At 38.2% G+C, this 16,972-nt stretch overlaps 2 protein-coding genes across 2 annotated transcripts; both read left to right on the top strand.

Annotated features, from left to right (window-relative positions):
* Positions 1 to 139: 139 nt before the first annotated feature.
* LOC306867291 (mitochondrial potassium channel-like) lies at positions 140 to 6,344 on the top strand. The gene is made up of 4 exons (XM_079412890.1): positions 140 to 280; positions 914 to 1,278; positions 1,555 to 1,719; positions 5,463 to 6,344. Exons 2-4 carry the CDS (start codon positions 958 to 960, stop codon positions 6,234 to 6,236), a joined length of 1,260 nt encoding a protein of 419 aa, XP_079269016.1. The 5' UTR covers positions 140 to 280; positions 914 to 957; the 3' UTR covers positions 6,237 to 6,344.
* A 432-nt stretch (positions 6,345 to 6,776) lies between these two features.
* Positions 6,777 to 16,971, top strand: LOC306867699 (DNA replication licensing factor mcm2). Its single transcript, XM_079413527.1, has 16 exons — positions 6,777 to 6,873; positions 7,949 to 8,133; positions 9,315 to 9,487; positions 9,582 to 9,854; positions 9,935 to 10,154; positions 11,702 to 11,909; positions 12,307 to 12,441; positions 13,616 to 13,807; positions 13,897 to 13,990; positions 14,089 to 14,339; positions 14,480 to 14,606; positions 14,794 to 14,906; positions 15,387 to 15,629; positions 15,768 to 15,950; positions 16,084 to 16,239; positions 16,330 to 16,971. The coding sequence occupies exons 1-16, from the start codon at positions 6,868 to 6,870 to the stop codon at positions 16,438 to 16,440; spliced, it is 2,670 nt and encodes an 889-aa protein (XP_079269653.1). The 5' UTR covers positions 6,777 to 6,867; the 3' UTR covers positions 16,441 to 16,971.
* Position 16,972: the final 1 nt, after the last annotated feature.

Genomic DNA, 16,972 nt, shown 5'->3' with positions numbered 1-16,972 from the left:
TATCCCCACTGTTGTTTCTTTTAAATGATTGGTTAATGCAATAAAAAAAATATCTTATAACTAGTCGAGGGATTTAAATGATTTGCGAATCGGTTCAATTGAATCGTTAAAAAAAGAATCTATCGAAAATAGCCGCGGTCGGTCTGTGCCTGATAGAAATGCTCTCTCGTGCCGCAGGATGACATTTCAGGACATTTGAAAGATATTTTATATAACGTTACTGTCTGTAAACATGAGAAATTAACATTACTGACCCGAGAAGAAACGACACGAAACGAAGGTGTAAGTTTTGTCGGTTCATGTCCTAAAATTAATTCATTAGAAATGTAAACATTGTTTGCCGACATTAACGTTCATCAGCTCGAAAATCAGTTTAAATTAATTTATAATAACAGACATATTTGAACATAATTATTTTTCCTGTGCAATTCACTTGTAAATTACCAACATGGACAACTTTTGATTATGTTTTATTGCTGACTTTAAAAAATGCAAACTGAATCCGAAACTAAATGTAGTATATTTATCATTGTTAATCGATAATTTGATGTATTTGCTCCTTACGTGGGTTTTTATCCATTCTTGTAGCCTTGCAAATACAAATAAAGCTACATCACTGCCCACATGAAAAAATACTATAGTAATTTATATGAAATACTAGTGTTTTATAGTATTATCAACACGTTGTTAATGAATGCTACCGTATTAACTATAGTGAACTGATAAAGTGTAATAAATACAGTAGTTTTTATTACAGTAAACTGTATTGTTGTATAATATACCCTATAGTTGTATTGTTGTTATATTACTACAACAAATGAATTAAAGTACTTTACTATAGTATGGTTTAAAAACACTATAAATTACTATAGTATTTTTTATGTGAATCATCTCATTTTTATTATGTTTACAGGTTGCATATTTGACGTGTGTCGACTCCACATATGAGGCTCTTCAATGAGGGTCAGAGGGAACACTATATTTCCAAGCAGCTATGTCTCCACATGTCTCTACCGACACCAGGTGTCTGGCCCGGTCCAGTGGAACCTCCACAGAACTTATTGCACCCAGCAGCAAAGTCCGAAAGATGAGCCGAATAAAATGACATCCGTTAAAGAGCGCACAGCATCTGCGGTAACGTACGCAGGAGAGCTGGGAAGGCAGTGGGGGCGAAATGCGATGAAAAGCGCAACAGTGAGCGTCAACTACTGGTGGGAGCGATATGAGGAGTTTGTCGGACTTAATGAAGTCCGAGATGCTCAGTCCAATGTCACAGAGGTAATGTATGACAAACAAAACATGAAAGATGCACCTTTCATTAGCTACATTTACTCATAACCAAACAATCAGATTGGTGGCTCAATCAAAGCCTTCATGTAAAAACCTGAGTTTTTAGACCGGAAATAATCCTATCAATTGGTTCCAATCCTATCTTCTAAATCAGATTCAAAAATACCTTTTGGATTCATTCTAACTCTAATTATTGCATGTAAACATAATCACTGGTGGATTCATTTAAATGTCAGTATAATCTGAATGATGTTTTGCTGTTAGGCTGAAAAGGCCTTCATGGTCGCCAGAGGAATCGTCAAAGAAGCTCACACCAGCCTGGAGGCTCTTCAGGTTCGGCTGAAGGAAGTGAGGGACCGTTTGGACCGCGTGTCTCGTGAAGAGGCACATTACTTAGAGTTAGCCACACTGGAACATAAACTACTGCAGGTGAGGTGGACTTATATAAGGCCAAAAAATGATCACAATAAATATTTTCATATCAGTCGATATTGATAATTATCACAATGCATTTCAAATCTTTTTTCTTTCAAGTTTAAAGGCAGATTTTTGCCTCTAGGTGAAAGTTGTTGAAACCAGACAGTTAACTGTGGTTTAAATGGGATAGTTCACCCAAAAATTAAAATTCTGTCATTAATTACTCACCCTCATGTTGTTTCAAACTCCTTGAGACCTCCATTCGTCTTCGGAACACAAATTCAGATATTTTAGATGAATTCTGAGAGCTCTCGGACCCTCCCGTACACAGCAATGTAATTACCACGATTAAGGTCCAGAAACATAGCAAGGAAACTTAGCATGTTTTTTTTAAGTCTCTTCTGCTTCCAAAATACAGTTTTACTATGTACAACTGCTTTCTATTTGAATATATTGGAAAAATATGTTATTTCTGTGATCAAAGCTGAATTTTCAGCATTACTCCAGGCTTCAGAGTCACATGATCCTTCAGAAATCATTCTAATATGCTGATGTGCTGCTCAAGAAACCTTTTTTAATTATTATTATTATTTAAAACAGTTGAGTAATTTTTTTCAGGATTCTTTGATGAATAGAAAGATCCAAAGATCAGGATTTATCTGAAATAAAAAGCTTTTGTAGCATTATACACCATACCATTCAAAAGTGTGGAGTCAGTATTATTATTATTTTATTTTATTTATTTTTTTAAAGAAATGATAGAAATTAATAGTTTTATTTAGCAAGGATGGTTTAAATTGATCAAAGGTGATGATAAAGACATTTATAATGTTACAAAAGATTTCTGTTTCAGATAAATGCTGTTCTTCTGAACTTTCTATTCATCAAAGAAACCTGGAAAAAAAATGTCTTCATCATCATCATAATAATAAATGTTTTTTTTTTTTTTAGCAGCAAATCAGAATATTAGAATGATTTCTGAAAGACCGTGTGACGAGTAATTTACATTTTAAAATATATTCAAATAGAAAACAGTTATTTTAAATAGTGAAAATATTTCAAAATGTTACTGTTTTGCTGTAGGCCTACTTTGGATCAAATAAATCCTGGCTTTCTGAGCAGACTTTTGACTGGGCAACTTTCATTTTTTTCTCTTATTTCTATCTTTTAATTGGCTTAGAAATCAGATACACTGCTGGACGATAACCAATAATAATGATTTGTTTATATACTACAAACACTTTTTTTGTCCCATGAGGCAGAATAGTTTCTATACTGTAATGAATGCTATGTCAACTAGCACTGCATTGTTCATATACTTTATTTATTACCTGGAGATGACTTGAAAAACACAAATAAACCATATATCGTCGCAATCGCAAATCCAAACTCGTCGATTTTATTCTGTGAAAACAGCTGTTTTCATCCATTTCATATATTAGGAATTTCATGGTGCAGCTTTCTGCGCGAGAGCGCCCTCCGGCTTCGAGTATGAATGAACACACACTGCATGTAAAGAGCGTTTAGCGCTCCGTGATGTTCATCTCGCTTTATTCTGGGTCCGAATAAAACATCAGGTCATGCAACAGACTCTCCTGTCTCTTTGAATTTAAATCTATATTTATTCACACCGGCTCTTGAAAACCTTTATGCCAACACACTTGCCCGCGTCCCCCGTGTAATCTATGCCCCTGGGCGCAGCTGACACAGAATAGCATACGCTGTTTACGTTCAGTGGATACTCTCCAAAATGGTGCTATAGGATGACGCGGAGGAGATGAATTCTTGAAGTTTTCTTTGCGTATAAAAAGTATTCTCGTAGCTTCCCCTGATGTCACATGGATTATTTTACCGATGTCCTTGCTATGTTTCTGGACCTTGATCATGGTAATTACATTGCTGTCTATGGGAGGGTCAGAGAGCTCTCAGAATTCATCTAAAATATTTTAATTTGTGTTCTGAAGATGAACAAAGGTCTTACGGGTTTGGAACAACATGAGGGTGAGTAATTAATGACAGAATTCTCATTATTGGGTGAACTATCCCTTTAAACTACTTCAAGTTTTTTAATTCTTTACAGTTTTCCAGGCATTTTTCCTTAACGAAATAAATATCTTGATAGAGAAAAATAAAATGTATTAGTTTCTGCACGTTCTAACTTCTAATCATGAAACAGGTTTGTGCTACCTGACTTTGACACGCATCTTCAGCACAATTTGCAATGCGAGCTGCAATATTTTCTTTGTCCATTAAACATTTTTAATATTAAAGTTTTTTGTCTCTTAGAAATACACATTTGACAGTAGATGGGGTTAGGATGCAGATGTAAATATATGTTCATTATCAAAAACAGTAACATCTGTAAAAATTGTAACAACCTCATTTTTTATAAGGTGAAATGTAATTATTTTGAATGTTTGAGTTTTATTAAAATCAACGATTGGTCTTCCATTGTAGCATCCATTTAGATCATAACCACAGTTAAAACTACACATATAGCACCGCAATACCATGGTAAAAATGTAGCTGTATGACTTCTAGGTGTCTAAATGAAAGTAAGTTGTCTCAATACATAACGCTATAGCTTAATCACCAAAATACTGTATTCCATTACCCCTTTTTATACATTTAATTCATGTATACGTAATAATATAATAAAATTCTATATGAATATCCCACATTTCTGCCACAATACCATGGTGTGCAGTTAGTGTTACTACAGTAAAGCCATGGTAATTGATGATGATTTGTAGACTGAAAATCCTTCTGACTATCGTTGCACACAGTGTTTCTCCTGTTTTTCATCTGGCTTTAAACTAGTTTAAATCACCTAGGTAGGGTTGCACCAGCCATTCGTAAGTTCTTACTTAAATTATAACATTAAGTCCAAACTAGAGGCTTAGTAGCTACTAGCTTAGTTTGTAACTAAATCTATACATTACTTGGTTGCACCAGTTGTTTGTAAAGCAGGACGTAGCTAGTAGTTCATAAGCTCTCCGTAAAGTAATGCGTAGTCACATAATATGACATTTACCCTAAATCGTCCAATAGAAACATTCAAATACGTGAGCAAAACTTATTTAAACGTGCTTAAAAAGAAACAAAGTACGTTTATTCACATATTGTTCTCTCTCTCACAATATGTACGTGAGTGTAAATGTCAGCAGCATCATATATGCATAAAGGATTGAAGGTTGTCGGGTAAAAGAAGAGCATATTGATGCAATTCACTCAGTCCGCTATTTTATTCCAACTGTTACTCCTGATCAAACGCATCCGTAAATATGTAGTTTATACGTAGAGTTACACTTCAACAAAGTGTAATGGTGCAACGAAAAAATATTTATTAGTGCGTAAGTTGTAACTAAGGTGCCCATTTATGTCAAAACTAAGCTAAGTTGTAACTTACGTACAGCTGGTGCAACCGACCCAGTCGTTTGTGTTCTTCGCTGAATTCAAGCGCTTCACACTGGATCTTACAGAGCTAAGTGCTCGCATGACCAAGTAAATGCATCTGTGCTAGTAAACTCACGCTGTGATGCCGTTTGAACTATGAGCCGAGCGGATAAACGTCTGTGTGGTGCGGTTTATCAGCGATGTTTCATTCAGCTTTTGGTGCATAACCACTGTATCAAACCCTTCTTATCCTTTTATCATGTTAATTTTTATCCCTATAATTATCATTATTGTTTTATCGCCCAGCCCTATATGTTTTATGAATTGCACCTTCCCTTTTATGTTTTTGTCGTTTACAGGAAGAACGGCGTCTCAGAACGGCCTATGAGAATGCAGAAGAAGGTGAGCGAGAAAAGTTTGCGCTCTTCTCTGCTGCCGTGCGAGGGAGCCATGAGAAAGAGAGGACCAGGGCCGAACGTACGAAAAACTGGTCTGTTATTGGTTCAGTGTTGGGCGCCGTCATTGGGGTAATGGGCTCCACTTATATAAACCGGGTACGTTTGCAGGAGCTCAAGAGCTTGTTGCTGGAGGCCCAGAAGGGACCGGTGAGTCTCCAGGAAGCCATCAAGGTCCAAGCCAGCATGCACAAAATACAACAAGATGAGCTCAGTAACCTCATTGGCTCACTCAGGACGGCTTTGAAAGGCAGCGTAAAAGATGTGAAAACAGTCAAACCAGCGTTTGTCCCACCAGCGGCTGCTGTTGTCCCTGCATCCAGTGCTTCAGAAGAAACGATTCAAGAGATTCTCCAACACAGCCAAAGAGCCCAAGGGCTCATTGAAAGCCTTAAACCGCAGCTGGAGCATCTGGAAGAGAACATCGGCAAGGTTGAGACCGAGTTGCAGGCGGTCAAGACGACCCTACAGTCCCGTCCCTTGGAGAAGCCAGTCATCCAAACCCGAGACAGGCAGCTCTTTGTATGCGATACAGAGACTGTCGTTCAAGGCCTCGGTCAAACTGAGAAAAGACTGGAGACGCAGATCAACAAAACAAGTCTATACAATACAGTCCTGACATGTGCTGCGTTTGCTGTGACTGTGCCAGTTCTGTACATACTGTTGAGAGCTACTTAACAAGTATGCACTTTAAGCACCAATTAATACACTAGAGAATAATGTATCTAAAGACTACAATTATTGTCCAAGGTTGTAAAAGATTAAATATTGTCAATATTAAGCATCGCTGTTGTAGTTGCATTCTTTGTGTTCTTTTAATTCTTACGGCATACTAAGATGATAACATACTGTACTAAAGAATGTAAGTAATATTAAAGAATTTCAATTAAATTATTTCCACAGAGAAACACCAGTCATGTTTTCTAAAGAAAATGTGAAAAATCTCATTCGTTTTATTATAAACATAAACATAATCAGAACCATCTGAGGGGTCACATAGTTTGGCACTTATGTGACTCTTCACTGTTGATCGAGCTACTTCCTTTTAAGACAAAATGCAAACTTTCACTCTGTAGTCTAGTTTTTCTCTATCAATCCGCCCCTTTTCACGCGTCAAACCAATGAACGTTTAGTTTGGAGTGACGCGGCAGCCACCGGACCAATCACGGTGCTCAGTCTCGCTTCCTCAATACATATTCATAGCGCTTCGCGCGCTTTATGATCACGTGGAGCATTTCGCGCGAAAAGTCAGTCTTCCCGGGAAAAACCAGTCAACAGTCGAGTCGCTGCATAGGACGGACGTGAGACGATGGCGGTGAGTGTGCTTGTGTATATTATTTATGTATACGTAAATAAATCGTTTAAATGTAGTTCAAATGTGTTTTAAGGTATTTTAAGTTTGCAGACTTGTTCGAAATTATGCCAACTGTGCATGGCTTGTCTATATTGTCAAGTAAAGTTGATATAAGGATCTAGATATTACAATAAACTCAATACATTGAACATTATCCAATAAATATGCGTTCATATTTACATATTTAGTTTTAATTTGATTTGTGTATTAAATATTTGTTACAACTGTAGCTGTCAAATTATTTCACTTATTAGGAAAAAGTTTAAGAACTATATAAATGTGACGGAAATGTTTGCTTTTAACTTAACTAAAACTGTAATATATTCATGTAAATTATTGTCTGTTGAAGAGTTAAGTCGGTCTAAAAGGTCCCACGTGGGTAAAACTAGTTTCTTTGTTGTGGTTCAACAGTTGTTACAAGTTATAACTGATATTTCTTAAATATGACATTAGAGCTTCGATATTTAACATATTGGCTGACTGACAGGTCTGTTTGTCAGAAGTAGTGATATTTAGTTTCAGTATTATTACCTCAGTCTGATCTAGTTACACCATTGGTCTCAAACTCAGTTCCTGGAGGGCCACAGCTCTGCACAGTTTAGCTCCAACCCTAATCAAACACACCTGATCCAGCTAATCAAGGTCTTCAGGATTACTAGAAACGTCCAAGCAGGTGAGATTTGGAGCAAAACTATGCAGAGCTGTGGCCCTCCAAGAACTGAGTTTGAGACCAATGGTGTAACTAGATCAGACTGAGGTAATAATACTGAAACTAAATATCATTACTAATGAAAAACAGACCTGTCAGTCAGCCAATATGTTAAATACCGAAGCTCTAATGTCATATTATTTAAGAAATAACAGTACAACTGTTGAACCACAACAAAGAAACTAGTTTTACCCACGTGGGACCTTTTAGACCGACTTAACTCTCTTACACATTACCTGCATTTTGACCTTTAGTCTCTCTCTTTTAAATTCTAGTGTAAAACCTTTTTGCTTTATACAACACTAACATTTTTTGGGTTCAAAACAGGATTCATCAGAGTCATTTCACATGGCCACCAGCCCCAGTCGCGGCACACGGCGGGGTGACCTGACCTCCAGCCCCGGCAGAGACCTGCCCCCGTTTGAGGACGAGTCCGAGGGGCTTCTGGGAGACAATATCCCTAATGAGGAGGACGGAGACGGAGAGGAGCTGATCGGAGATGGGATGGAGAGGTGAGAGAGGGTATTTATTATATTAGGGACCTCATGAAACCTGTCAAGAACATGTTCAGGCTGTTTAACCCCCCAATAATACAAAAACTGCTGTATGTAGGATAGCATAGCAACCATATCTGTGCCCTTAAACAGTTTTTTGTATTCTGTGATATAAAATATGAACAAAGGTTTTTTATGCTAAGTTTGGAATATTGCATAAAAAACGCACATTTGTGTTTCCAAACATCAGGTGTTTGAATCAGATATTATGACAGTGTTTATTATTGCATGTAGTCTTAGTTGCATGTAATTGCATTCAAGTAATTTATCATGTAGTTAAACAAGAGCCACAATGGCTCCCCCGGTTGCAGCAACTTTTATTTTTATTATCGATACTTTGTGCTGGTTTCCGAGGATGTGACAGCTTTGTTGTCTTGAATTAAATTGGTGCTTTCACAAATGTTTTATGCAATATTCCTAAACTTAAATTGGATGGAAACAAAGCTAACATTCAATTCTAATAAAGATTTTAATGAAATCGACCGCAGCTTCTGTTCTAAACTATCAGGAGCTCTTTTATATTACTATAAGGTTACAATTAACAACAGAGCCCAAACTTAAATTCAATTACTATTTATTTTGAACTATAGTAATCAACACTCAAATTAAAAAATTGTATGCGAACATGTACATTTTTTTATTTACTTATTAACTATACGATTGCTATTTGTTGTTGAAATGTAATAATTTACAGTCATAATTTGTTTCATAAAATATTTAAACATTAAGACCTCACTAACAGGTAAAGTGATTATAATGAAGCATGATCTAATATTTCACAAAATGCTCTTTACTAGACTTCATTTCTCTAGCAAATAACGAGCTGTAGACACTGATGACTTGGCTGGGGTAAATGAAATGCTACGTGATATTTTGTTTACAAGTTGTTTTAAGTATGTCTTTCTGTGGTTGAAACACTAATTGAGCAATTACGTGAAGGGTGAGATGTTCATTCATGTATATTTTGCGTTAAAACTAGTAATAAAAGCATAAATTTTATGAATTTCCAGGAAAAAAAATGGAACAATTTGTTTGGTACACGTGCGTGCCGAACCAAAAGACCTATACCGTAAATTTTCATCTTGAATATGTTTAAACGTAAACCGTTGCACCCCTAATTTCTACTGTAAATTTCACAGAGACTACCGTGTCATCCCAGAACTGGACCGTTATGAAGTGGAGGGTCTGGATGAGGATGAAGACCTCAGTGAACTCTCTCCTGGCGCTCGGGCGGAAGCAGAAGCGGCTATGAGACGGCGCGACAGAGAACAGGGCCTTGGTATGGGCCGCATCGGACGCGGGCTTCTTTACGGTGGGTGTTTCAGTCATCAAAAAATAGTCAAGCCACTCAAATAAAAATCCATTAAACTGTAATCTAAACCTGTTTGTGGTTTTGTGATGGACAGACAGTGAAGACGAGGATGACAAACGACCCACAAAGAGGCAGCGGGTTCTTGCGGAGAGGGCAGCTGATGGCGTTGCGATGGATGGTGAGGATGAAGAGATGATCGAAAGCATTGAGAACCTGGAGGACATGAAGGGCCACACAGTCAGGGAGTGGGTTTCAATGGCCGCCCCGCGACTGGAGATTTACCACCGCTTCAAGAACTTCCTGCGCACACATGTGGACGAGCACGGACACAATGTGTTCAAAGAGCGTATCAGCGACATGTGCAAAGGTGGGTGGCGGATGGTCGTCTAGGAGCACCGTATTGCTGATTTCAGCGATTCTTAACTTGATATTTCGCGATCTTGACAGAAAATAAAGAGAGTTTATTGGTGAACTATGAAGAACTGGCATCCAGGGAGCATGTGCTGGCGTATTTTCTGCCGGAGGCTCCTGCAGAGATGCTAAAGATCTTTGATGAAGCTGCCAAAGAGGTGGTGCTGGCCATGTACCCCAAATACGATAGAATTGCACATGAAATACACGTCCGCATCGGTAACCTGCCGCTGGTGGAAGAACTTCGATCGCTCAGGTACAGCTCCGCTTCTTTTGTTTCTCCTAATACACTTTAGACATTTAATGCACTGTTGTAATCTCTCTCGGGTGTATTCAGAACAAAGAAAATTAATACTTGTGTATATTAGGGATGCAACAATACAGTTACGTACCTCGGTTTTTATCCACGTTTTTCGGTTCGGTTCTGATGGCTTTTTTTTTTTTGTAACAAATTAAAAACAAAAACTCCTATAAACCTCTGTACACTGGAAAAAGCGTGGATTGTTACATGTCTGCTTAACATTTCTTTTGAAATGGGTATTATTTTTCAGATTTCTGCCCAAAATAGGATGGATTGGCTATTATTGAGCACTATAAACACATAAAGCGCATTTCATTCATACAGGATGCCAGAGGGTACTCGCGTGCAGGAAATCTGCTTATGCATCATAGAAGTAACACTGACGAAGTTACAGGAAATACCTAATATGGATAAAGGCATTGCTATAGCTGTACTGAATAAAAAGAAGATATAACGTTAAACGTTTTGAATGATGATATGTAAGGATAAACACTCGCCTGCGACAATATATGGTTTATCTGTGTTCTTCAAGCTATCTCGGGTATTTTCATAATGGTTAAGTATATTTGTAAGCCATTTCTAATCAATATAGCCTTTATTACAGTAGGCTATAGAATATATTTCTCTGCCTCATTCTGTGACGAGAAGCCACATCAGATCACGAAAGGGAGTTATTTCAAACACTCGACTGATGTTGTGAAGTAAAAACAAGTAACACAGGACAATAAAAAATCCTCACTTTTCCGCACCGTGAATGATCGTGCCTGGTGTGAATAGGTCCATAGGGATCTATTGTTTCGGGTCAAAAGCGTCATCACGCCGAATTTTCCCGTTCAGTGTGAAAAACCCTTTATCTCATTATTATTAAGTAAGTGATGCTCTAAATAAGAAACTAAATCTGCCTGCAGGTGGCGGTAAATGTCTTCAATTCGTTCAAACGGCTGAATTGTTCAGGAATGAAGTACACAGCTCTCTTTATGAATGAGACTTTGAATTATTGATTCATTTAATTCGTTCAAAACGCGAATTCATTTAGAAACTAAACACCACTGTGCTGTTCGGAGACGGACAATTCTGCTATGGCTTTAAAGGAAAAGCAAAAACAGACAATATTGTTTAAAATACAATATCAACTTCTTATTTACTGAACTGTTGTATAAAATCACATTCAAACTTGTGATATTGGGGACAATCAGCACTCGTGATATTGCTCATGGTGCTTCTGTGATATCGATGGTACAAATATGAGACAAAAACACATACAGGGGCATTTTTGCACCAATATCTTGAATATTAGGGCATAACTGCATTTATGGAGATGTTGCGCTATATGATATTTGATAACAGTCAACTGTATGGACTGTAAGATGATGTACAGGTCTGGGGGCGGGGCCAGTGCATTAACTGCATTCAAATATTTTAATCGCGTTATGTTTTATAAGTAATTAAGTTAACGCGTTAAACTGTATTTATTTCTAATTCTATTTTTTTTTCTCCTCCAGGCAGCTTCACCTGAACCAGTTAATCCGCACCAGTGGTGTCGTGACCAGCTGCACTGGAGTTCTGCCACAGCTCGGTATGGTGAAATACAACTGTAACAAGTGTAACTTCATCTTGGGACCCTTCTTCCAGTCCCAGAACCAGGAGGTGAAGCCGGGCTCCTGTCCTGAGTGTCAGTCGCTCGGTCCGTTTGAGATCAACATGGAGCAGGTGCGTGAGGAAAACATTTCTGTGTGATTTGCAATTGAGAGTATTTGGGTGAATCTTAAAATCTTTGAGGAAAGGGGTGGATTTAATTACATTTTTACTGATTTGGGGTGGAGGGAAACTAAAGATTGTTTTTTACCATTTTTGAGAGATTCGTCTATTTATTTTATCTGATCCAAACAGAATTTTGCAAGTGGTGACTTGTCAACCTTTAATATGGCTTATTCAATAATAAGATAATACATGTTTGAAGAATATTCTCTTTGCCTCCTTGCTTATCTGCTTATGTGAATGTGCTCTTAAGAGACCAGCTTTTGCCATCTCATTTTTGCCATTTGTTGCCATAGCAGCTGGTTCTTTTTTTTCTTCTGATGTTACCTAAGGTTCTTGCCTTTCACAGACTGTGTACCAGAATTACCAGCGTATCACCATTCAGGAGAGTCCAGGCAAAGTCGCAGCTGGCCGCCTGCCTCGCTCCAAAGATGCCATCCTGCTGGCCGACTTGGTGGACACTTGCAAACCCGGAGATGAGATTGTGAGTCAACAGACCCTGATGAATACTATATTCATCAAATCCCCTTTAATAAATGGGATTGAACTGCACTGCATTCATCCCAGACAACAGATGAAACTTTGGATGAATTTAATTGTTAATTTTGGACTTCAAAAACTCTTTAGCCATTAAACATGTTGACTTGTGTCTTAAAACATAAATAAAAGACAATAAATTCTATAAAACTTAACATTACAATAAATATGTAAATAAAATATGCCTTGAAATTTAGACCTGCAAATAATTCAAGCAAAAAAATCTGAAAATGCCAGTAGAATCAGTGCTGAAACATAACAATGATACAACTCAAACATTTGTATAAGATTTAAAGAAATTAATCATTTTGTTCATGCATGAAATTGAGAAGACGTTTAAAATTTCTATTTAATGCATTAACAAATTTAATATATTTGATAAATGCTATTCATTAAACTTTATATCCAAAAATCTTGAAAAATAGTGCATCACCATTTCCATACAAAATATGAAGCAGCAAAATAGTTTTGAACATTGATGATAATCAGAAATGTTTCTAAATAAATAAATACATTGTAATGATTTCTAAAGGATCATGTGCCACTGAAAACTGGAGTAATGATGAAGACAATTCTGCTTTGCATCACAGGAATAACATAAGCTTTTTTTGTTGTTATTTGTAATATTTCACAATATTGCTCTTTTTTTATTTTGATCAAATAGATTCAGCCTTGATAAGCAGAAGATATTTCAAAATCATTAATTATAAAGTTTCCAAACTTTTGGCAGGTACTTCAATAATAATAACAGTTCTATATACTTTACTATAATATATTATGATTATTAAATGCTGCTTTTTTAATTTTTTACTGGACAATAGTATGTATTACAATATAAGGTATATCTTTTAATGTGCTGAATTATATATAATAATAAGTGCTGGGGGCGTGGCTTGTGGGTGTGACTCGGGGCGTGGTCAGATTTTCCTTCTCTTTTTGTCTCTAGTTGATCACATGCCTGTTATTGCAAATAATACTTGAATATTATTAGGAACTCACAGAATTCTGCCTTAACAAGCAACTTAGGATATTTATTTAACTATATAAAATAATAACATGGCTAATAATACTTTGATATACATTTAAATAAAATACATCATCAAAATGGTTTATTTTTGCAGGAGCTCACAGGAATCTACCACAACAACTACGACGGCTCTCTCAACATGGCTAATGGATTCCCTGTCTTCGCTACTGTAATCCTGGCCAATCACATCGCCCGTAAGGATGAGGGTGTGGCCGTGGCAGAGCTCACTGATGAAGACATCAAAGCCATCGTGGCCCTGTCCAAAGACGAGCGCATCGGAGAACGGGTGAGCAATGATCACATAGCACAATTTGAGCTTTAACTTCAGGTTATTATCAGAGTTTCTCAAGATTAAGCTTAATTTCCCTCCTACAGATTTTCGCGAGTATTGGTCCTTCCATTTACGGGCACGAGGACATCAAACGTGGTCTGGCGCTTGCTCTGTTTGGCGGCGAAGCCAAGAATCCAGGTATCCTGATTGTGTTCTTTTCGCAGCTATTAATTTGCGCGTCCTTCAAAGTCCTTCAGAGTCAAAGTGGCTCAATTGTCTTCTGGCTCCCTCAACAGGCGGCAAGCACAAGGTACGTGGTGATATTAACGTTCTCCTATGTGGAGATCCAGGCACAGCCAAGTCCCAGTTCCTAAAGTACATCGAGAAGATTGCGAGTCGCGCGGTCTTCACTACAGGTCAGGGTGCTTCCGCCGTGGGTCTGACGGCTTACGTGCAACGTCATCCCGTGAGTCGAGAGTGGACGCTGGAGGCGGGAGCTTTGGTGCTGGCAGACCGAGGAGTCTGCCTCATTGATGAGTTTGATAAGGTGAGTGAATGTTAAAATTGGGACCAGTTTGTAGCTTTAAAGACGTTTCTGATGCACTTTCACCAATTATTTGGACCAGTTTAGAGCAATTTTCGTCTGAATACTTAAGAGAACCAGTTTTTATTTTTTACGTAATTTAGATGAACGATCAGGACAGGACCAGCATCCATGAAGCCATGGAGCAGCAGAGCATCTCCATTTCTAAAGCTGGAATCGTCACATCACTGCAGGCTCGCTGCACTGTCATTGCTGCTGCCAATCCTATCGGTGCGTTCTGGGAGCGTTTTAATGAGTCTAAATGAGGGTCATAACTTCAATTTTGCCATCGGCACTTCAAGAGTTGCATGTTAATCTAAAATGCAGTCAGGTTCTTAATTACTTTCTGCCGGACTAAAAGTTGCAGCATTGTTTTTGGCTGCAATCATTTTTCTTAAAGTTTTCTTTCTCTTAAAAGGTGGGCGTTACGACCCGTCTCTCACGTTCTCTGAAAACGTGGACCTGACGGAGCCCATCATATCTCGATTTGACGTTCTGTGCATTGTAAGAGACACCGTCGATCCTGTGCAGGTGAGTCTGTTGATATCTTAGGGGTGTTTACTGTTTTCAATTAAAAATGTAAAACTTTTTATGCATTTTGGCTGTTCATTTACATGACAGCGGTGCTTTGGGGGCCTGAAAAGTTTTGAAACCAGTTTCAAAGTGCAAGTTTTTGAAAACAATACTGCAGTCGTTTCTGTGTAAACGACAAAAAAGAAAATTTTTGAAAATGGTGAAGTCATGCGCTTGTGTATTACGTGTTCAGTCCATATGCATGTGCAAAGTTGACATTGCCATCTACTGGCCTGGCATGCACGATACTGCGGTTTTAGCCGTTTTCGTGGATCCATGTGAACTGGGATCATTTTGACAATTTACCATCTGCATTCAAAACTTTTTTCAATTGTGCGAACCTTTCCATTTTTAGTACATTGTTGTCATGTAAACACCCTTAAACAGTGACTACCCAAGCTTTGTCAATCGCTTTACCGATAATTCTCTTCGGTTTAGGATGAAATGCTGGCACGCTTCGTGGTGGGCAGCCACATCAAACATCACCCAAGCAATAAAGAAGGGGGAGTGGCCGGTCTAGAGGAGGTGGTGCTGCCAAACACCTTCAATGTCCCGACCATCCCTCAGGAGCTGCTCAAGAAGTACATCATGTATGCCAAAGAGCGCGTGCGACCGAAACTCAATCAGATGGACCAAGATAAGGTTGCCCGAATTTACAGCGACCTTCGAAAAGAGTCTATGGTAAGAGCCTCATTTGAAGCCAAAGACAATTTTAAAAAGTTCCACCATTTTTCAGGCCATTCCGCAATTTTTCGTAAAATGCACACTGAAAACATAGTTATCGCTGAAACGTCAGAGTAATCATATGTTGTCTCGCAGGCTACAGGAAGTATCCCGATTACCGTGCGTCACATAGAGTCCATGATCCGCATGGCCGAGGCACACGCCCGCATGCATCTGCGGGATTACGTGCTGGAGGACGACGTGAACATGGCTATCCGTGTCATGCTTGAAAGCTTCATTGACACGCAGAAGTTCAGCGTGATGAGGAGCATGCGGAAGGTGAGCAAACTGATTATGTCGATCTGGTGTCAATTTTCCATTTGTGGTAGCTGTGCTAGTCTAGCAACTCCAAGGATTCAGTCCAATCCTGGTTAAGTTGGTAACTGAACTTGCATTTGTTGCATTTTTACAGACGTTTGCACGGTATCTGGCATTCAGACGAGACAACAATGAGCTGTTGCTCTTCATCCTGAAGCAGCTGATTTCCGAGCAGGTCGCGTATCAGCGTAACCGTTACGGAGCCCAGCAGGACACCATCGAGATTCCTGAAAAAGATCTGGTGGACAAGGTAGATGTTTAAATCGAGAAGTCCCCATAAGTACTGAAGTTACATGTCATTTGTGAATTTGTGTTGTAACACTTGTCTTTTTGTTTTCAGGCCCGACAGATTAACATCCACAACCTGTCTGTGTTTTACGACAGCGACCTGTTCCGCTCTAACAAATTCTCCCACGACACCAAGAAAAAGCTCATCGTACAGCAGTTCTAGGCATTCGTTCTGGATTCGTTCACAAGCAGTTGCTTCGAATCTCTTGGACTTGTATATATTCTGTCATGAGGTTGTCAGATAAATCGTAACGTGGATTGAATATTGTTTTTGGTCCTTTCATGAACTTGTTACCGTAGTCGTTACGGTTGTAGTGACCCACTTGGCTTATGCGGTCTTTATTGGCTGCATGTGAAATGATGCCATTCTTGAACTTTCTTTAATGTCAGTTTTGAAGTACTGCATTTGTTAAATTTGTGATGTAAAAAATTACTTTTGTACTACGTTATGTTCTGAACAATAAATCTTAAGCTGTGTATGCAATTGACTGTTTTTAATTATTGTAATTGTGTAATTACAAAGCTTGTTAGCGCCTGTGAAGTTTTTTTTTTTTTTAAATGGTAATTGTGACTATTTCACAATTCAGTTTTTTCCTTAGAATTGCACGTTTGTATCTTGCCGTTTCGAGATATAAACTTGGACCGTTTCCTCAAAATTCTGAATTGTTGCAAATTTTCCTTTTTCTGTAAATTCT

The sequence above is a fragment of the Barbus barbus genome (genome assembly GCF_936440315.1).
Source record: "Barbus barbus genome assembly, chromosome: 49".
Taxonomy (NCBI): Eukaryota; Metazoa; Chordata; class Actinopteri; order Cypriniformes; family Cyprinidae; genus Barbus; species Barbus barbus.
Note: the sequence above shows the minus strand (reverse complement) of the source record. Positions and strands in the feature narration are given on the sequence as shown.